The 23,693-nt window shown below is 44.4% G+C and overlaps 1 protein-coding gene across 1 annotated transcript in view; it reads right to left on the minus strand.

Moving 5' to 3' along the window:
* Positions 1-911: 911 nt before the first annotated feature.
* LOC123991481 (low density lipoprotein receptor adapter protein 1-like) overlaps positions 912-23,693 on the minus strand; it is a 50,568-nt gene continuing 27,786 nt past the window's right edge. The window contains exons 7-9 of the mRNA XM_046293100.1: positions 16,134-16,168; positions 1,769-1,797; positions 912-1,039 (exon numbers count right to left, since the gene is read on the minus strand). Coding sequence (XP_046149056.1) covers positions 1,035-1,039; positions 1,769-1,797; positions 16,134-16,168 — 69 coding nt within the window. The 3' untranslated portion in view covers positions 912-1,034. The remainder of the gene's footprint in view (positions 1,040-1,768; positions 1,798-16,133; positions 16,169-23,693) is intronic.

Raw genomic sequence — 23,693 nt, forward strand, 5'->3', positions numbered from 1 at the left:
CCTGATCAACAGTAGTGTACTATATAGTGTACTAGTGTACTATATAGTGTACTAGTGTACTATATAGTGTTACGTTATTGTAGAATGATCTACAGGCAGACAGAGAGGGCTGTTTTATCTGTCCAGAGCTGGTGGTTTGTGGGGACAGCAGTATGTTTGACCTGTCCGAAGCTGGTGGTTTGTGGGGACAGCAGTATGTTTGACCTGTCCAAAGCTGGTGGTTTGTGGGGGCAGCAGTATGTTTGACCTGTCCAGAGCTGGTGGTTTGTGGGGGCAGCAGTATGTTTGACCTGTCCGGAGCTGGTGGTTTGTGGGGACAGCAGTATGTCTGACCTGTCCGGAGCTGGTGGTTTGTGGGGACAGCAGTATGTCTGACCTGTCCGGAGCTGGTGGTTTGTGGGGGCAGCAGTATGTTTGACCTGTCCAGAGCTGGTCGCTTGTGGGGACAGCAATATGTTTGACCTGTCCAGAGCTGGTGGTTTGTGGGGGCAGCAGTATGTTTGACCTGTCCAGAGCTGGTGGTTTGTGGGGGCAGCAGTATGTTTGACCTGTGCAGAGCTGGTGGTTTGTGGGGACAGCAGTATGTCTGGCAGACTTGGTTGTTTTGTGGGGACAGCAGTATGTCTGGCAGACTTGGTTGTTTTGTGGGGACAGCAGTATGTCTGGCAGACTTGGTTGTTTTGTGGGGACAGCAGTATGTCTGGCAGACTTGGTTGTTTTGTGGGGACAGCAGTATGTCTGGCAGACTTGGTTGTTTTGTGGGGACAGCAGTATGTCTGGCAGACTTGGTTGTTTTGTGGGGACAGCAGTATGTCTGGCAGACTTGGTTGTTTTGTGGGGACAGCAGTATGTCTGGCAGACTTGGTTGTTTTGTGGGGACAGCAGTATGTCTGGCAGACTTGGTTGTTTTGTGGGGACAGCAGTATGTCTGGCAGTTGTTGTGTTAGTCTGAGTCGTCACTGCTCGGGGACATGAGGTCCTCTAGGGGGAGGTGGTGGTGGTGGTCCTGCTGCAGGGGGCTCAGAGCTGTATCCTCAGACTGTGGAGAAAGTGAGGGGGGGGGGAGAAAGCGGGGGAGGAGAGAAAGAGGTGAAAGAAAGAGGAGGAGAAGTTTAAACGAATAGGAGACAATATTAAAAGCGGGGGGAGGGAGACGAGACAAAGGTACTGAGTGCAGACAGACAGACAGACAGACAGACAGACAGACAGACAGACAGACAGACAGACAGACAGACAGACAGACAGACAGACAGACAGACAGACAGACAGACAGACAGACAGACAGACAGACAGACAGACAGACAGACAGACAGACAGACAGACAGACAGACAGACAGACAGACAGACAGACAGACAGACAGACACTTTTCCAAATACTGCTGACTGATACATTCGTAATGGGGCTGTAAGACATGTGTTTACATAACATGCTACTGTACTTACTAACATACTAACATATAGTATACATTATAGATAATTAGGCAATAAAGTCAGAGGGGGTTGTGGTATATTGCCAATATACCACGGCTAAGGGCTGTTCTTAGTACTGTGGTATATTGGTCATATACCACAAACCCCCAAGGTGCCTTATTGCTGTTATAAACTGGTTACCAACGTAATTAGAGCAGTAAAAATAAATATTTTGTCATACCCCGCTGTATACGGTCTGATATACCACGGCTGTCTGCCAATCAGCATTCACTGCTCGAACCACCCAGTTTATAATATAATATATATCATGCATTGTGTAACCTCACACCTCACTTACCAGTGTCCATCTCTTCTACCTCCATACTGCTGCATGGTGGGTTGAAGAGACACAAAACACACCATCACTTCTCTAACCAATAAGAAACCGTCGCTCACACGCACACACGTACACACACATGCACACACACACACACACACGCACACACGTACACACATGCACGCACACACGTACACACACACGCACACACACACACACACACACACACACACACACACACACACACACACACACACACACACACACACACACACACACACACACACACACACACACACACACACACACACACACACACACACACACACACACACACACACACACACACACACACACACACACACACACACACACACATACACACACACACACACGCACACAGCAATGCTGGACTTTGAGAACCGACGTAGTGTCCTTCATTGAAACAGTTCCTTCACTAGGAGAGAGTTGATCAGACTGAATGGTAGTGTTTTTGTTACACTCATTAGTAAATGTAATAGAGACTTAAAGTTTAAAGTTAAATGCACTAAAATGCACTAAACCAACGTCCACATTCTCTCCAAGTCTGGGTCCGACTGTGAAACTTCAGCTGAATTCTAAAAGCCATGAGAACATCCCGTTTTAGATCAGGTTGAATTATTCAAACTTCCATAATACATTAAGAAGCCTGGCCAACGTTTTCATCTCTGTCGAACTGCAGATTTAACTTGAGAGAAAAAAAAAAAAAAATCCATCTTATGACGCATAGTGTGTAACAAGAATTAGATGCTGAGTAGAACGAGGTGTCCTCCATCGCTGTTATGTTGATTCCAAACCAGACGAGACACGCAGGTTGAAATATCAAAACAAACAGTCAGCCACTAACTACTAATTCACAAGTTATTGGGTGTGTATCCTGAGGTACCCCTGTTCCGTGTGTGTGTGTGTTGGTGTTCCTCCTGGTTATTCATGTATGTTACATTTTGTGATTTTTGAGAGTATCTTCGTTATTTATGACTCATCTTTTAGGAGTTGTAGATTAACAGACAGATATTTAACCATCATGTTAAATGAACGGACAGTGAACAGAAGACACTGACTAACTATATTCGGGTGTCTGACGAGGAGGAGCAGTAGGAGGGTCACTGTGCAGCGTGGTATGTGTCCATCATGTATTTTAATGAATACGAAAATAGAAAAAAAACAAGAGAATCAAAATGAAAACCCGAAAACTGTCCTGAACGGTGCAAACACTGAAACGGAAACATAATCACCCACGAAACACAGGTGGGAAAAGGCTACCTAAGTATGATTCTCAATCAGAGACAACTATGGCACGTGGGTATGTGCTCCTATAAACCAATGAGGAGACGGCACGTGGGTATATGCTCCTATAAACCAATGAGGTGATGGCACGTGGGTATATGCTCCTATAAACCAATGAGGTGATGGCACGTGGGTATATGCTCCTATAAACCAATGAGGTGATGGCACGTGGGTATGTGCTCCTATAAACCAATGAGGAGATGGCACGTGGGTATATGCTCCTATAAACCAATGAGGTGATGGCACGTGGGTATGTGCTCCTATAAACCAATGAGGTGATGGCACGTGGGTATATAAACCAATGAGGAGATTGGGTATATGCTCCTATAAACCAATGAGGAGATGGCACGTGGGTATGTGCTCCTATAAACCAATGAGGAGATGGCACGTGGGTATGTGCTCCTATAAACCAATGAGGAGACGGCACGTGGGTATATGCTCCTATAAACCAATGAGGAGACGGCACGTGGGTATATGCTCCTATAAACCAATGAGGAGACGGCACGTGGGTATATGCTCCTATAAACCAATGAGGAGATGGCACGTGGGTATATGCTCCTATAAACCAATGAGGAGACGGCACGTGGGTATATGCTCCTATAAACCAATGAGGAGACGGCACGTGGGTATATGCTCCTATAAACCAATGAGGAGACGGCACGTGGGTCTATACTCCTAAACACCAATGAGGAGACGGCACGTGGGTATATGCACCTAAACACCAATGAGGAGACGGGAGAGGCGGGACTTGCTGCAAGGCTACGCAGACGCTCCTTGACACCGCGGGGAAAGTTTGGATGATGAATAACATGTATATGTACATTTATTTTGCAGTGCTCTCGCACGTAACCCAAGCAGTGTGGTCAGCATGTTAGAGTGACATTGACCATACCCTACAGTAAATGTATCTTTTAATCTGCTTTCGTGACCAATTCATGACATACCAATCAACTTCAAAACCAACTCCCATCTGTACTGTAATCTTCTAGCAGTCTGTAAAGGGTTCTGGATCAATCTGGGCCCAAAATAAAAGGACACAAACAGAAAGAAGGAAAGAACAAAAGAAAGAACACGGCCCTGCCTCTGTTACCCACGAGGCATTGTGATTGATTGTAGTCTTTAGCAGCACCTATAGCGGTGCAATTGAGAAAGAGAGGAAAATCACACAGCCTTCAGCTACTTAGATTTGTGAACCGTGTGTGTGTGTGTGTGTGTGTGTGTGTGTGTGTGTGTGTGTGTGTGTGTGTGTGTGTGTGTGCGTGTGCGTGTGCGTGTGCGTGTGCGTGTGCGTGTGCGTGTGCGTGTGCGTGTGTGTGTGTGTGCGCGTGTGTGTGTGTGTGTGTGTGTGTGCGTGTGCGTGTGCGTGTCAAACACGTGTGCGGATTCAGTGTGCAGTCCGCGTGCGCGTGCGCGTGTGCGTGTGTGTGTGTGTGTGTGTGTGTGTGTGTGTGTGTGTGTGTGTGTGTGTGTGTGTGTGTGTGTGTGTGTGCATGAGTATGTGCGTGAGAAAGTGTGTGAATATGAGAGAGATGACAAGTACTTCTAGTCAAACACTATTTGGGATTCAGACTCAGTCCATCTGATATGAGTGAATGCTATCAGCTATATTCCATCAGTCTAAGGAAAGATGATTCATATTTCCAACCTGTCTGCATCTCAAATGGAACCCTATTCCCTATGGGCCAACCTGGGCAAAAGAAGTGCACTATATAGGGAATAGGAGGCCATTTGGGACAACGCATATGTAATGCAAAAGGCACTTGATAAAGACTGTCAGGCAGTAACGACCAGGGTTCTCCCCAGGAAATGTTAACAAGGTGCCGATGAGTCAGTCGAGGGGGAGGCTCGGATTGGGGCTGAGCTGTTCCCCCTTTGGACTCAGAGATTTTGTGCATCTTTTAACACTTATAATTGCCATTTCCTGCAATCTAACTCAACCTAAAGCCCAAACTCAATCTGGAGCACAAACTCAACCTAGAGCCCAAACTCAACCTAGAGCCCAAACTCAACCTAGAGCCCAAACTCAATCTGGAGCCCAAACTCAATCTGGAGCCCAAACTCAACCTAGAGCCCAAACTCAACCTGGAGCACAAACTCAATCTGGAGCACAAACTCAACCTAGAGGCCAAACTCAATCTGGAGCCCAAACTCAATTGGAGCCCAAACTCAACCTGGAATCCTAAACCAGTAAAAATGCAAGCAGTAAATTAATTTGAGAGCGGAGATTTTTGTTCGCCTGAAGAAATACTTACTACATGTCAAGACTCTTGAAATTACTGCACTCTCTCAAATATGCCACTTCCCATACTGATGTCTTTTCTCCAGCCCACACCAATTTTCCAGTTTGCTCTCCAGTTCATGCCCAACCCACCTCGTGGAGAACTATCCTCCTATAGGTCCACTTCATCCCTTAGCATGCTGTTCAATACTGAGCCATGCTGACTGACAAGTGGCGTAGATTGGTACAGGGCAATATCGCGTTAAGGGAGCGATGCTGAGTCTCCCGATTTTTCAACAGAAAAATTTTAAAAGTTGTCCGTGTGTATAGAGTTCTATGATTTTTTCCTCACTCCTGTTTCGTAAAAAGCTGAGGGACGGGGCTGGAGAAATTAATAGACAGATCTATGGATGCGAAGACTGACCATTGTGCCTCCTACAAACCCATCGATGAAGATGACCCAAGGTTCCTCCTTGAGAAGGATGCAAGTAGAGAGGAAGTAATGAGTTGAGCAGAGATGAATTGGGACAGAGTTCATATCATTGTTTTAGGTGGAATCGGATGTTGAATGATACATTTGTTATCTGTTTGTACTTATTTCTTTGTTCTACTTGTCCTCTTTCTACAGATGGTTCTGGCTTGATGATAACATCTGGGGCTCCTCTTTCTACAGATGGTGCTGGCTTGATGATACCATCTGGGGCTCCTCTTTCTACAGATGGTTCTGGCTTGCCTCAGTGTAATGTTTGGTGGATAAATGGTGTTGTTTTGCCTTCAGTGTAATGTTTGGTGAATAAATGGTGTTGTTTTGTCCTCAGTGTAATGTTTGGTGAATAAATGGTGTTGTTTTGCCTTCAGTGTAATGTTTGGTGGATAAATGGTGTTGTTTTGCCTTCAGTGTAATGTTTGGTGAATAAATGGTGTTGTTTTGTCCTCAGTGTAATGTTTGGTGAACAAATGGTGTTGTCTTGCCTTCAGTGTAATGTTTGGTGAATAAATGGTGTTGTTTTGCCTTCAGTGTAATGTTTGGTGAATAAATGGTGTTGTTTTGCCTTCAGTGTAATGTTTGGTGAATAAATGGTGTTGTTTTGCCTTCAGTGTAATGTTTGGTGAATAAATGGTGTTGTTTTGCCTTCAGTGTAATGTTTGGTGAATAAATGGTGTTGTTTTGCCATCAGTGTAATGTTTGGTGAATAAATGGTGTTGTTTTGCCTTCAGTGTAATGTTTGGTGAATAAATGGTGTTGTTTTGCCTTCAGTGTAATGTTTGGTGGATAAATGGTGTTGTTTTGCCTTCAGTGTAATGTTTGGTGAATAAATGGTGTTGTTTTGCCTTCAGTGTAATGTGTGGTGAATAAGTTTTGCCTTCAGTCCTCCTTTGAATGCTGATTCAGTTCTAAATGACCATCATCACCTCCTCCATCAATGCAACGGATTGTCTGATCTGCTGAGAGGATCATTGGCTGCCACCTGCCCTCCATCAAGGTCCAGCAAGAACCCAGGGCAAGGAAGCGTGCAGGAAAAATCATCACTTCCAAAGACTCCCCTCTGGCAAATGGTTCAGGTCGATCACGACCAAAACCTCCCACCACCTGAACAGTTTCTTCCCCCACGCCGTGGCCCCCACCAACCGTCCACCTGGTCCTCTCATCCACAGACTAGGCACCCTGCACTATTCATCCACAGACTAGACACCATGCACTATTCATCCACAGACTAGGCACCCTGCACTATTCATCCACAGACTAGGCACCCTGCACTATTCATCCACAGACTAGACACCATGCACTATTCATCCACAGACTAGGCACCATGCACTATTCATCCACAGACTAGACACCATGCACTATTCATCCACAGACTAGGCACCATGCACTATTCATCCACAGACTAGGCACCATGCACTATTCATCCACAGACTAGGCACCATGCACTATTCATCCACAGACTAGGCACCATGCACTATTCATCCACAGACTAGGCACCATGCACTATTCATCCACAGACTAGGCACCCTGCACTATTCATCCACAGACTAGGCACCCTGCACTATTCATCCACAGACTAGGTGCCCTGCACTATTCATCCACAGACTAGACTACCTGCTCTAACCACTAACCACTAGGCTACCTGCTCTAACCACTAACCACTAGGCTACCTGCTCTAACCACTAGGCTACCTGCTCTAACCACTAGGCTACCTGCTCTAACCACTAGGCTAACTGCTCTAACCACTAGACTACCTGCTCTAACCACTAATCACTAGGCTACCTGCTCTAACCACTAACCACTAGGCTACCTGCTCTAACCACTAAACTACCTGCTCTAACAACTAGGCTACCTGCTCTAACCACTAACCATTAGGCTACCTGCTCTAACCACTAGGCTACCTCCTCTAACCACTAGACTACCTGCTCTAACCACTAGACTACCTGCTCTAACCACTAGGCTACCTGCTCTAACCACTAGGCTACCTGCTCTAACCACTAGGCTACCTGCTCTAACCACTAGGCTACCTGCTCTAACCACTAGACTACCTGCTCTGCCCACTAACCACTAGGCTTCCTGCTCTAACCACTAGGCTACCTGCTCTAACCACTGGCTACCTGCTCTAACCACGAGGCTACCTGCTCTAACCACGAGGCTACCTGCTCTAACCACTAGGCTACCTGCTCTAACCACTAGACTACCTGCTCTAACCACTAGACTACCTGCTCTAACCACTAACCACTAGGCTACCTGCTCTAATCACTAGGCTACCTGCTCTAACCACTAGGCTTCCTGCTCTAACCACTAGGCTACCTGCTCTAACCACTAGGCTACCTGCTCTAACCACTAGGCTACCTGCTCTAACCACTAGGCTACCTGCTCTAACCACTAAACACTAGGCTTCCTGCTCTAACCACTAGGCTACCTGCTCTAACCACTGGCTACCTGCTCTAACCACTAGGCTACCTGCTCTAACCACTAGGCTACCTGCTCTAACCACTAGGCTACCTGCTCTAATCACTAGGCTACCTGCTCTAACCACTAGGCTACCTGCTCTAACCACTAGACTACCTGCTCTAACCACTAACCACTAGGCTACCTGCTCTAATCACTAGGCTACCTGCTCTAACCACTAGGCTACCTGCTCTAACCACTAGGCTACCTGCTCTAACCACTAGGCTACCTGCTCTAACCACTGGCTACCTGCTCTAACCACTAGGCTACCTGCTCTAACCACTAGGCTACCTGCTCTAACCACTAGACTACCTGCTCTAACCACTAACCACTAGGCTACCTGCTCTAACCACTAGGCTACCTGCTCTAACCACTAGACTACCTGCTCTAACCACTAACCACTAGGCTAGCTGCTCTAACCACTAGGCTACCTGCTCTAACCACTAGGCTACCTGCTCTAACCACTGGCTACCTGCTCTAACCACTAGGCTACCTGCTCTAACCACTAGGCTACCTGCTCTAACCACTAGGCTACCTGTTCTAGCCACTAGGCTACCTGCTCTAACAACTAGGCTACCTGTTCTAGCCACTAGGCTACCTGCTCTAACCACTAGGCTACCTGCTCTAACCACTAGGCTACCTGTTCTAGCCACTAGGCTACCTGCTCTAACCACTAGGCTACCTGCTCTAACCACTAGGCTACCTGCTCTAACCACTAGGCTACCTGCTCTAACCACTAGGCTACCTGTTCTAGCCACTAGGCTACCTGCTCTAACCACTAGGCGACCTGCTCTAACCACTAGGCTACCTGTTCTAGCCACTAGGCTACCTGCTCTAACCACTAGGCGACCTGCTCTAACCACTAGGCTACCTGCTCTAACCACTAGACTACCTGCTCTAACCACTAGACTACCTGCTCTAACCACTAGGCTACCTGCTCTAACCACTAGACTACCTGCTCTAACCACTAGGCTACCTGCTCTAACCACTAGGCTACCTGATCTAACCACTAGGCTACCTGCTCTAACCACTAGGCTACCTGCTCTAACCACTAGGCTACCTGTTCTAGCCACTAGGCTACCTGCTCTAACCACTAGACTACCTGCTCTAACCACTAACCACTAGGCTACCTGCTCTAACCACTAGGATACCTGCTCTAACCACTAGGCTACCTGCTCTAACCACTAGACTACCTGCTCTAACCACTAGACTACCTGCTCTAACCACTAGACTACCTGCTCTAACCACTAACCACTAGGCTACCTGCTCTAACCACTAACCACTAGGCTACCTGCTCTAACCACTAGGCTACCTGCTCTAACCACTAGGCTACCTGCTCTAACCACTAGACTACCTGCTCTAACCACTAGACTACCTGCTCTAACCACTAACCACTAGGCTACCTGCTCTAACCACCAGGCTACCTGCTCTAACCACTAGGCTACCTGCTCTAACCACTAGGCTACCTACTCTAACCACTAGACTACCTGCTCTAACCACTAGGCTACCTGCTCTAACCACTAGACTACCTGCTCTAACCACTAGGCTACCTGCTCTAACCACTAGGCTACCTGCTCTAACCACTAGGCTACCTGCTCTAACCACTAGACTACCTGCTCTAACCACTAGGCTACCTGCTCTAACCACTAGACTACCTGCTCTAACCACTAGGCTACCTGCTCTAACCACTAGGCTACCTGCTCTAACCACTAGACTACCTGCTCTAACCACTAGGCTACCTGCTCTAACCACTAACCACTAGGCTACCTGCTCTAACCACTAGGCTACCTGCTCTAACCACTAGACTACCTGCTCTAACCACTAGGCTACCTGCTCTAACCTCTAACCACTAGGCTACCTGCTCTAACCACTAGGCTACCTGCTCTAACCACTAGACTACCTGCTCTAACCACTAACCACTAGGCTACCTGCTCTAACCACTAGGCTACCTGCTCTAACCACTAGACTACCTGCTCTAACCACTAGGCTTCCTGATCTAACCACTAGGCTACCTGCTCTAACCACTAGGCTACCTGCTCTAACCACTAGGCTACCTGCTTTAACCACTAGACTACCTGCTCTAACCACTAGACTACCTGCTCTAACCACTAGGCTACCTGCTCTAGCCACTAGGCTACCTGCTCTAACCACTAGGCTACCTGCTCTAACCACTAGACTACCTGCTCTATCCACTAGACTACCTGCTCTAACCACTAGGCTACCTGCTCCAACCACTAGACTACCTGCTCTAACCACTAGGCTACCTGCTCTAACCACTAGGCTACCTGCTCTAACCACTAGGCTACCTGCTCTAACCACTAGGCTACCTGCTCTAACCACTAGGCTACCTGCTCTTACCACTAGGCTACCTGCTCCTACCACTAGGCTACCTGCTCCAACCACTAGGCTACCTGCTCTAACCACTAGGCTACCTGCTCTAACCACTAGGCTACCTGCTCTAACCACTAGGCTACCTGCTCTTACCACTAGGCAACCTGCTCTAACCACTACGCTACCTGCTCTAACCACTAGGCTACCTGCTCTAACCACTAGGCTACCTGCTCTAAACACTAGGCTACCTGCTCTTACCACTAGGCTACCTGCTCTAACCACTAGGCTACCTGCTCTAACCACTAGGCTACCTGCTCTTACCACTAGACTACCTGCTCTAACCACTAGACTACCTGCTCTAACCACTAGGCTACCTGCTCTTACCACTAGGCTACCTGCTCTAACCACTAGACTACCTGCTCTAACCACTAGACTACCTGCTCTAACCACTAGACTACCTGCTCTAACCACTAGGCTACCTGCTCTTACCACTAGGCTACCTGCTCTTACCACTAGGCTACCTGCTCTTACCACTAGGCTACCTGCTCTTACCACTAGGCTACCTGCCTCCTTAGTGTTTGCTCGTTCGACTTTTGAATCGGATTTGACACCATAGGACTTTAGTACAGTAGTGTGTGTGTGTGTGTGTGTGTGTGTGTGTGTGTGTGTGTGTGTGTGTGTGTGTGTGTGTGTGTGTGTGTGTGTGTGTGTGTGTGTGTGTGTGTGTGTGTGTGTGTGTGTGTGTGTGTGTGTGTGTGTGTGTGTGTGTGTGTGTGTGTGTGTGTGTGTGTGTGTGTTTGTTAGGGCGACATATCGGATTCATTTGAATGTATTTTTTAGCGCAATGTTCCATATTTTCTTCATCTTCATCATGGCGTTCTCAAGTTTTGCTAGTGAGGGGTAACGTGATCAATCGCATTAGAAAAGTAAAATCCCAATCGGGGTAAAATACTAAACAAGGCACACGGCCTGGGAGGACGGGACTCTTTCATTCAATACACCTTGTAATCCGTCTGCAGTAAAACGTTGTAAACGTTGTAAAAGTACTTCTCTGTGGCTTCCGCCTCAAAATCTATTTTCAGTGATTTTACTTCCCATTTCTGCAGAAGAGTTTGAATTTTATTAGGGATCCTCATTCGCTGATTCCGAGGCAGCAGCTACTCTTCTTGGGGTCCAAACACATTTAAAACACTCACATTACATAGAAAACTAAAGCTAGAACAGTACATCACATCACATTATTACACTACCAGCGTATCTACTATAGAAAATGTTCAATACCACCGTACAACAATATCACAATGTGTGTGTCTCTTCACAGTCCCTGTTGTTCCATGAGGTGTGTAGTACTGTGGAATAGATTTCCATGTAGTCATGGCTCTATGTAGTAATAGAGTTCCATGTAGTCATGGCTCTATGTAGTACTGTGGAATAGAGTTCCATGTAGTCATGGCTCTATGTAGCACTGTGGAATAGAGTTCCTTGTAGTCATGGCTCTATGTAGTACTGTGCGCCTCCCATAGACTGTTCTGGACTTGGGGACTGTGAAGAGACCACTGGTGGCATGTCTTGTGGGATACGCATTGGTTTAATCAGCTTGTCAACACTTCTTACAAAAACAAGTAGTGATGAAGTCTATCTCTTTTCCACTTTGAGCCAGGAGAGATTGACATGCATATCATTAATGTTAGTTCTTTTAAGGGCCAGCCGTGCTGCTCTGTTCTGAGCCAATTGAAATTTTCCTAAGTTCCTCTTTGTGGCACCTGACCACATGACTGAACAGTAGTCCAGGTGAGACAAAACTAGGGCCTGTAGGACCTGCCTTGTTGACAGTGCTGTTAAGAAGGTAGAAACTAGGGCCTGTAGGACCTGCCTTGTTGATAGTGTTGTTAAGAAGGTAGAAACTAGGGCCTGTAGGACCTGCCTTGTTGATAGTGTTGTTAAGAAGGTAGAAACTAGGGCCTGTAGGACCTACCTTGTTGATAGTGTTGTTAAGAAGGTAGAAACTAGGGCCTGTAGGACCTACCTTGTTGACAGTGCTGTTAAGAAGGTAGAAACTAGGGCCTGTAGGACCTGCCCTGTTGATAGTGCTGTTAAGAAGGTAGAAACTCGGGCCTGTAGGACCTGCCTTGTTGATAGTGTTGTTAAGAAGGTAGAAACTCGGGCCTGTAGGACCTGCCTTGTTGATAGTGTTGTTAAGAAGGTAGAAACTAGGGCCTGTAGGACCTGCCTTGTTGATAGTGCTGTTAAGAAGGTAGAAACTAGAGCCTGTAGGACCTGCCTTGTTGATAGTGCTGTTAAGAAGGTAGAAACTAGGGCCTATAGGACCTGCCTTGTTGATAGTGTTGTTAAGAAGGTAGAAACTAGGGCCTATAGGACCTGCCTTGTTGATAGTGTTGTTAAGAAGGTAGAAACTAGGGCCTGTAGGACCTGCCTTGTTGATAGTGCTGTTAAGAAGGTAGAAACTCGGGCCTGTAGGACCTGCCTTGTTGATAGTGCTGTTAAGAAGGTAGAAACTAGGGCCTGTAGGACCTGCCTTGTTGATAGTGTTATTGAGAAGGTAGAAACTAGAGCCTGTAGGACCTGCCTTGTTGATAGTGTTGTTAAGAAGGTAGAAACTAGGGCCTGTAGGACCTGCCTTGTTGATAGTGTTGTTAAGAAGGTAGAAACTAGGGCCTGTAGGACCTGCCTTGTTGATAGTGTTGTTAAGAAAGTAGAAACTAGGGCCTGTAGGACCTGCCTTGTTGATAGTGTTATTGAGAAGGTAGAAACTAGAGCCTGTAGGACCTGCCTTGTTGATAGTGTTGTTAAGAAGGTAGAGCAGCGCTTTATTATGGACAGACTTCTCACCATCTTAACTACTGTTGTATCAATATGTTTTGACCACGACAGTTCACAATCTAGTGTTACTCCAGGCAGTTTAGTCACCTCAACTTGCTCAATTTGCACATTATATATTACGAAATATAGTTGAGGTTTAGGGTTTAGTGAATGATTTGTCCCAAATACAATGTTTTTAGTTTTGGAAATATTTAGGACTAACTTATTCCTTGCTCCCCATTTCCAAAACTAACTGCAGCTCTTTGTTAACCTCACTATTTTCACCTCTGGATGAAAAGTGTGCCCAAAGTAAACTGCCTGCGACTCAGGCTCGGAAGCTATGATATGCATATAATTAGTAGATTTGGATAGAAAACACTCCAAAGTTTCTAAAACTGTTAAAATAATGTATGTGAATATAACAGAACTGAAATGGCATGCAAAAACCTGAGGAAAATCCACCCAGGATGTGCCATTCATTTGAAATGGCTGTTTTCCCAATGAAAGCCTATCCATCATTTAAAGGGATAGGACCCAGATTCCGTCCCTATGGCTTCCACTAGTTGTGAACAGTCTTTAGACATTGTTTCAGGCTTTTATTCTGAAAAATAAGGGAGAATGACCACATTGAGTGAGTGGACCCTGGGATGTCCCCAGAGCTGTTTCCTGCACGCGACCGAGAGCACACCTTTCTTGTTTTTCTTTTATATTGAAGACGTTATTGTCCGGTTTAAATATTATTGATTATTTAGGCTAAAAACAACCTGAGGAATAATTATAAACATCGTTTGATATGTTTCTACAAACTTTACGCATACTATTTGGAATTTTCGTCTGCCTGTTGTGACCGCAATTGAGCCATTGGATTACTGAACAAAATGCGCCAACAAAATTGAGGTTTTTGGATATAAAGAGGGACTTTATCGAACAAAACAAACATTTATTGTGTAACTGGGAGTCTCGTGAGTGCAACCATGCGAAGATCATCAAATGTAAGTGATTAATTTTATTGTTATTTCTGACTTTCGTGACTAATCTAATCTACTTGGCTGGTAACTGTATGTAATGTTTTGTGTGCTGAGCGCTGTCCTCAGATAATCGCATGGTTTGCTTTCATCTTAAAGCCTTTTTGAAATCTGACAGGGCGGCTGGATTAACATGAAGTTAAGCTTTATTTTGTGGTATAACACTTGTGATTTCATGAAAGTTAAATATTTATAGTAGCAGCAGACTGTGATCGATAATATCAAAAGCCACACTGAAGTCTAACAAAACATTCCCCACAATCTATCATCAATTTCTCTCAGCCAATCATCAGTCAGTTGTGTAAGTGCTGTGCTTGTTGAGTGTCCTTCCTTATAAGCTGAAAGTGTGTTGTACATTTTCTTTGCGTAAAATAGCATTGTATCTGGTCAAACACCATTTCTTCCAATACTTTACTACGGGTTGGTAACAGACTGATTGGTCGGCTATTTGAGCAAGTAATGGGGGCTTTACTATTCCTGGGTAGCGGAATGACTTTAGCTGATTGTCTGGTCAGCTGATTGTCTGGTCAGCTGATTGTCCGGTCAGCTGATTGTCTGGTCAGCTGATTGTCCGGTCAGCTGATTGTCCGGTCAGCTGATTGTCCGGTCAGCTGATTGTCCGGTCAGCTGATTGTCCGGTCTGCTGATAGGATCATTGGCTGCCACCTGCATATATTCAGCCTCGGTATAATTTCCCTAGCTCTGAATTCATTATATCATTGCTGACTGCTTTAAAATGCAGTGTATTTGACCTTTACTAGTTTTAAAGAGCCGATTGGCACGTGTTTTTCTGTTGCTCATTCGAAAAAAATCGAGATTTCAGTCTTGGAGGTGTGTATCCTGACCCATTCGTGTATGTTTAGTGATTATCGTCCCTCATGAGACGCTGTAGATTCAGGAATCCTCTTTCACTTCCTCAAACAGAATTAATCTAAGATCCAACTTAAGAAGTCTGTAATTCATTTTGACGTAGGAGCTCGCTGAATCAATATGCCTTCCAAAAGAGAATTCAGAATCCGTCCTCAGACCGAGCTTTTTAAAACAATCAATGATTGAAAGCATTGTTCCATCACCTGCATGAATTTAGAAATGACCATCGGCGGAGTTTATTTTTTTGCCGTGTATCCAACAGCAGGGTATAGGACTTAATTCGATTTAAAACCAAATTATTTGCTAGAAACCATTTTTGTAAAGTGTTAAAATCATATCAGGGAGTTGCTTGTATCTGCACAATATTTTTAACCTGATGTACAAAAGCACCGTACCATCAGTGTATAAGTGAACAGGTGTATTCTGACAAATTAGAGGCAATAGATTTATGAATACAGAGAAAAGAAAGGGGGGGGGGTAATACTGAGCCTTGAGGTACACCTCTATTAAAGTCCAAGAAGTTGTGTTTTCTGTCCTTCTATGCAAACACGTTTTCTATTGTAGTACTGTGGAATAGAGTTCCATGTAGTCATGGCTCTATGTAGTACTGTGGAATAGAGTTCCATGTAGTCATGGCTCTATGTAGTACTGTGGAGTACTACATACCTTTATCGAAGTACTGATACATTGGGAAATGTATTCATTTCTCAAAGACTATTTGCCGTTGAACAGATTACTGATATCATTAATTATATAATTCTAATTATCTTAGCGGATCGATGTGACCTTGAGTATAGAAATTAGATATACAGTACTTTAGATACAATATAATGTAAAACATCATGTAAATATTACCTTGAGAATGCATCATCGAGGCCATCCTCCACATCCTGTGAATAGAAACAGTACCAGGAATAAAAACAGTACCAGGAATAGAAACAGTACCAGGAATAAAAACAGTACCAGGAATAGAAACAGTACCAGGAATAGAAACAGTACCAGGAATAAAACCAGTACCAGGAATAGAAACAGTACCTATATTACAAACAGTACCAGGAATAGAAACAGTACCAGGAATAGAAACAGTACCAGGAATAGAAACAGTAACAGGAATAGAAACATTAACAGGAATAGAAACAGTACCAGGAATAGAAACAGTACCAGGAATAGAAACAGAACCAGGAATAGAAACAGTGCCTATATTAGAAACAGTACCAGGAATAGAAACAGTACCAGGAATTGAAACAGTACCAGGAATAGAAACAGTACCAGGAATAGAAACAGTACCAGGAATAGAAACAGTGCCTATATTAGAAACAGTACCTATATTAGAAACAGTACCAGGAATAGAAACAGTACCAGGAATAGAAACAGTACCAGTAATAGAAACAGTACCAGGAATAGAAACAGTACCAAGACAACTCCATGAGACTGTACTGCAGTATGCATCAATGCGCAGGCAATATAACCGACAGACTAGCGAACCAGTATCTATTGCATACACCTCCTCAGTGTTTCAGCAACAATTTGTCATTACCTTCAATATAGCTTCAATTAAATCCTGAAGTGATGCTTTCTTGATTAGGTGAATTAGCAAGAGTTGCATAGCAGTATACTCAGCTCAGACAGTTTTCAATATCAATATTTAACATCAATATTTGTTTGTCAATATTATTTTACTGGTTTGTGGCACTGACAAATTGTGCATCTTTTTTATGGGTTTACCAATATCCCAATCAGTAGAGAAAAAATAAGACACCTATCAGATGAGGTGGATGGAGTATTTAACCAATATGAACTGACTTGGTCTATGGTAGCATTCACAGGGAAACGCTGCCATCTAGTGGTGAGTATATGCCAACACAGCTGCATAATGTTAACTACTCTTGTGTTTTTTTGTTTGTTTTTTAAAACCTTTATTTAACTAGGCAAGACAGTTAAAAAAACTAATTCTTATTGACAATGATGCCCTACACCGGCAAAAACTCCCAAACACGGCCAGATACATGTTTGGACCAATTAGAATCAAAGGGTAGGCAGGGGTGTAAAGTACTGAAGTAAAAATACTTTAAACTACTTAAGTAGTTGTTTTTTAAAATCTGTACTTTACTTTACAATTTACCTGCAGCACTCCAGGAACAGGGGTAGAATATACACCTTACAGGTGAATGACCTCCAGGAACAGGGGTAGAATATACACCTTACAGGTGAATGACCTCCAGGAACAGGGGTAGAATATACACCTTACAGGTGAATGACCTCCAGGAACAGGGGTAGAATATAAACATTACAGGTGAATGACCTCCAGGAACAGGGGTAGAATATAAACCTTACAGGTGAATGACCTCCAGGAACAGGGGTAGAATATAAACCTTACAGGTGAATGACCTCCAGGAAAAGGGGTAGAATATACACCTTACAGGTGAATGACCTCCAGGTAGAATATACACCTTACAGGTGAATGATCTCCAGGTAGAATATACACCTTACAGGTGAATGACCTCCAGGTAGAATATACACCTTACAGGTGAATGACCTCCAGGTAGAATATACACCTTACAGGTGAATGACCTCCAGGTAGAATATACACCTTACAGGTGAATGACCTCCAGGTAGAATATACACCTTACAGGTGAATGATCTCCAGGTAGAATATACACCTTACAGATGAATGACCTCCAGGAACAGGGGTAGAATATACACCTTACAGGTGAATGACCTCCAGGAACAGGGGTAGAATATACACCTTACAGGTGAATGACCTCCAGGAACAGGGGTAGAATATACACCTTACAGGTGAATGACCTCCAGGTAGAATATACACCTTACAGGTGAATGACCTCCAGGTAGAATATACACCTTACAGGTGAATGACCTCCAGGTAGAATATACACCTTACAGGTGAATGACCTCCAGGTAGAATATACACCTTACAGGTGAATGACCTCCAGGTAGAATATACACCTTACAGGTGAATGACCTCCAGGTAGAATATACACCTTACAGGTGAATGACCTCAGGTAGAATATACACCTTACAAGTGAATGACCTCCAGGTAGAATATACACCTTACAGGTGAATGACCTCCAGGTAGAATATACACCTTACAGGTGAATGACCTCCAGGTAGAATATACACCTTACAGGTGAATGACCTCCAGGTAGAATATACACCTTACAGGTGAATGACCTCCAGGTAGAATATACATCTTACAGGTGAATTACCTCCAGGAACAGGGGTAGAATATACACCTTACAGGTGAATGACCTCCAGGTAGAATATACATCTTACAGGTGAATGACCTCCAGGAACAGGGGTAGAATATAAATCTTACAGGTGAATGACCTCCAGGTAGAATATACATCTTACAGGTGAATTACCTCCAGGAACGGGGGTAGAAAAACATCTTACAGGTGAATGACCTCCAGGAACAGGGGTAGAATATACATCTTACAGGTGAATGACCTCCGGGAACAGGGGTAGAATATACATCTTACAGGTGAATGACCTCCAGGAACAGGGGTAGAATATAATACATCTTACAGGTGAATGACCTCCAGGAACAGGGGTAGAATATAAACCTTACAGGTGAATGACCTCCAGGAACAGGGGTAGAATATACATCTTACAGGTGAATGACCTCCAGGAACAGGGGTAGAATATACATCTTACAGGTGAATGACCTCCAGGTAGAATATACACCTTACAGGTGAATGACCTCCAGGAACAGGGGTAGAATATAAACCTTACAGGTGAATGACCTCCAGGAACAGGGGTAGAATATACACCTTACAGGTGAATGACCTCCAGGAACAGGGGTAGAATATACATCTTACAGGTGAATGACCTCCAGGAACAGGGGTAGAATATACACCTTACAGGTGAATGACCTCCAGGTAGAATATACACCTTACAGGTGAATGACCTCCAGGTAGAATATACACCTTACAGGTGAATGACCTCCAGGTAGAATATACACCTTACAGGTGAATGACCTCCAGGTAGAATATACACCTTACAGGTGAATGACCTCCAGGTAGAATATACACCTTACAGGTGAATGACCTCCAGGTAGAATATACACCTTACAGGTGAATGACCTCCAGGTAGAATATACATCTTACAGGTGAATTACCTCCAGGAACAGGGGTAGAATATACACCTTACAGGTGAATGACCTCCAGGTAGAATATACATCTTACAGGTGAATGACCTCCAGGAACAGGGGTAGAATATACATCTTACAGGTGAATGACCTCCAGGTAGAATATACATCTTACAGGTGAATTACCTCCAGGAACGGGGGTAGAAAAACATCTTACAGGTGAATGACCTCCAGGAACAGGGGTAGAATATACATCTTACAGGTGAATGACCTCTGGGAACAGGGGTAGAATATACATCTTACAGGAGAATGACCTCCAGGAACAGGGGTAGAATATACATCTTACAGGTGAATGACCTCCAGGAACAGGGGTAGAATATACATCTTACAGGTGAATGACCTCCAGGAACAGGGGTAGAATATACACCTTACAGGTGAATGACCTCCAAGTAGAATATACACCTTACAGGTGAATGACCTCCAGGTAGAATATACACCTTACAGGTGAATGACCTCCAGGTAGAATATACACCTTACAGGTGAATGACCTCCAGGTAGAATATACACCTTACAGGTGAATGACCTCCAGGTAGAATATACACCTTACAAGTGAATGACCTCCAGGTAGAATATACACCTTACAGGTGAATGACCTCCAGGTAGAATATACACCTTACAGGTGAATGACCTCCAGGTAGAATATACACCTTACAGGTGAATGACCTCCAGGTAGAATATACATCTTACAGGTGAATGACCTCCAGGTAGAATATACATCTTACAGGTGAATGACCTCCAGGAACAGGGGTAGAATATACATCTTACAGGTGAATGACCTCCAGGAACAGGGGTAGAATATAAATCTTACAGGTGAATGACCTCCAGGTAGAATATACATCTTACAGGTGAATTACCTCCAGGAACGGGGGTAGAAAAACATCTTACAGGTGAATGACCTCCAGGAACAGGGGTAGAATATACATCTTACAGGTGAATGACCTCCGGGAACAGGGGTAGAATATACATCTTACAGGTGAATGACCTCCAGGAACAGGGGTAGAATATAATACATCTTACAGGTGAATGACCTCCAGGAACAGGGGTAGAATATACACCTTACAGGTGAATGACCTCCAGGAACAGAGGTAGAATATAAACCTTACTGGTGAATGACCTCCAGGAACAGGGGTAGAATATACATCTTACAGGTGAATGACCTCCAGGAACAGGGGTAGAATATACATCTTACAGGTGAATGACCTCCAGGTAGAATATACACCTTACAGGTGAATGACCTCCAGGAACAGGGGTAGAATATACACCTTACAGATGAATGACCTCCAGGAACAGGGGTAGAATATACATTTTACAGGTGAATGACCTCCAGGAACAGGGGTAGAATATAAACCTTACAGGTGAATGACCTCCAGGAACAGGGGTAGAATATACACCTTACAGGTGAATGACCTCCAGGAACAGGGGTAGAATATACATCTTACAGGTGAATGACCTCCAGGAACAGGGGTAGAATATACACCTTACAGGTGAATGACCTCCAGGTAGAATATACACCTTACAGGTGAATGAACTCCAGGTAGAATATACACCTTACAGGTGAATGATCTCCAGGTAGAATATACACCTTACAGGTGAATGACCTCCAGGAACAGGGGTAGAATATACACCTTACAGGTGAATGACCTCCAGGAACAGGGGTAGAATATACACCTTACAGGTGAATGACCTCCAGGTAGAATATACACCTTACAGGTGAATGACCTCCAGGTAGAATATACACCTTACAGGTGAATGACCTCCAGGTAGAATATACACCTTACAGGTGAATGACCTCCAGGTAGAATATACACCTTACAGGTGAATGAACTCCAGGTAGAATATACACCTTACAGGTGAATGATCTCCAGGTAGAATATACACCTTACAGGTGAATGACCTCCAGGAACAGGGGTAGAATATACACCTTACAGGTGAATGACCTCCAGGAACAGGGGTAGAATATACACCTTACAGGTGAATGACCTCCAGGAAAAGGGGTAGAATATACACCTTACAGGTGGCTGACCTCCAGGTAGAATATACACCTTACAGGTGAATGACCTCCAGGAACAGGGGTAGAATATACACCTTACAGGTGAATGACCTCCAGGAAAAGGGGTAGAATATACACCTTACAGGTGAATGACCTCCAGGAACAGGGGTAGAATATACACCTTACAGGTGAATGACCTCCAGGAAAAGGGGTTGCCTACCCCTGAAGGAGAATATACACATCATAGGCTAGAATATCATAACGCAATGGTTAGGATTTATGACACATGAACTAGAAAAATCGGGCGACATCTACCTCTTAACAATGTTATGGTATAAGAACGTTTTTTTAAAGACCCATTGCACTACAGCATGTAAGAAAAAAGAGCATTGCTCAGCAGTTTCAACAATAATTTAAAGCCTATAGCATTAGAGTTCATCCACCTCCACTATACTGCAGGTCATCCATCTCAACTATACTGGAGGTCAACTATACTGGAGGCCATCCACCTCAACTATACTGGAGGTCAACTATACTGGAGGTCATCCACCTCAACTATACTGGAGGTCATCCACCTCAACTATACTGGAGGTCATCCACCTCAACTATACTGGAGATCATCCACCTCAACTGTACTGGAGGTCATCCGTCTCAACTATACTGGAGGTCATCCATCTCAACTATACTGGAGGTCATCCATCTCAACTATACTGGAGGTCATCCATCTCAACTCTACCGGAGGTCATCCATCTCAACAATACTGGAGGTCAACTATACTGGAGGTCAACTATACTGGAGGTCATCCACCTCAACTATACTGGAGGTCAACTATACTGGAGGTCATCCATCTCAACTATACTGGAAGTCAACTATACTGGAGGTCAACTATACTGGAGATTATCCACCTCAACTATACTGGAGGTTATCCACCTCAACTATACTGGAGGTCATCTATCTCAACTCTACCGGAGGTCATCCATCTCAACTATACTGGAGGTCATCCATCTCAACTATACTGGAGGTCATCTATCTCAACTCTACCGGAGGTCATCCATCTCAACTATACTGGAGGTCAACTATACTGGAGTACAACTATACTGGAGGTTATCCATCTCAACTATACTGGAGTTCATCCATCTCAACTATACTGGAGGTCAACTATACTGGAGTTCATCCATCTCAACTATACTGGAGGACAACTATACTGGAGGTCATCCATCTCGACTATACTGGAGATCAACTATACTGGAGGTCAACTATACTGGAGCTCTTCCACCTCAACTATACTGGAGGACAACTATACTGGAGGTCAACTATACTGGAGGTCATCCATCTCAAATATACTGGAGGTTATCCACGTCAACTATACTGGAGGTCAACTATACTGGAGGTCATCCATCTCAACTATACTGGAGGTCATCCACCTCAACTATACTGGAGGTCAACTATACTGGAGGTCATCCACCTCAACTATACTGGAGGTCATCCACCTCAACTATACTGGAGGTCATCCACCTCAACTATACTGGAGGTTATCCATCTCAACTATACTGGAGTTCATCCATCTCAACTATACTGGAGGTCAACTATACTGGAGTTCATCCATCTCAACTATACTGGAGGACAACTATACTGGAGGTCATCCATCTCGACTATACTGGAGATCAACTATACTGGAGGTCAACTATACTGGAGCTCTTCCACCTCAACTATACTGGAGGACAACTATACTGGAGGTCAACTATACTGGAGGTCATCCATCTCAAATATACTGGAGGTCATCCACGTCAACTATACTGGAGGTCAACTATACTGGAGGTCATCCATCTCAACTATACTGGAGGTCATCCAACTCAACTATACTGGAGGTCAACTATACTGGAGGTCATCCACCTCAACTATACTGGAGGTCATCCACCTCAACTATACTGGAGGTCAACTATACTGGAGATCATCCACCTCAACTATACTGGAGGTCATCCACCTCAACTATACTGGAGGTCATCCACCTCAACTATACTGGAGGTCATCCACCTCAACTATACTGGAGGTCATCCGTCTCAACTATACTGGAGGTCAACTATACTAGAGGTCATCCATCTCAAGTATACTGGAGATCATCCACCTCAACTATACTGGAGGTCATCCACCTCAACTATACTGGAGGTCATCCACCTCAACTATACTGGAGGTCATCCACCTCAACTATACTGGAGGTCATCCACCGCAACTATACTGGAGGTCATCCACCTCAACTATA

Source organism: Oncorhynchus gorbuscha, linkage group LG12 (genome assembly GCF_021184085.1).
Source record: "Oncorhynchus gorbuscha isolate QuinsamMale2020 ecotype Even-year linkage group LG12, OgorEven_v1.0, whole genome shotgun sequence".
NCBI classification, from domain to species: domain Eukaryota; kingdom Metazoa; phylum Chordata; class Actinopteri; order Salmoniformes; family Salmonidae; genus Oncorhynchus; species Oncorhynchus gorbuscha.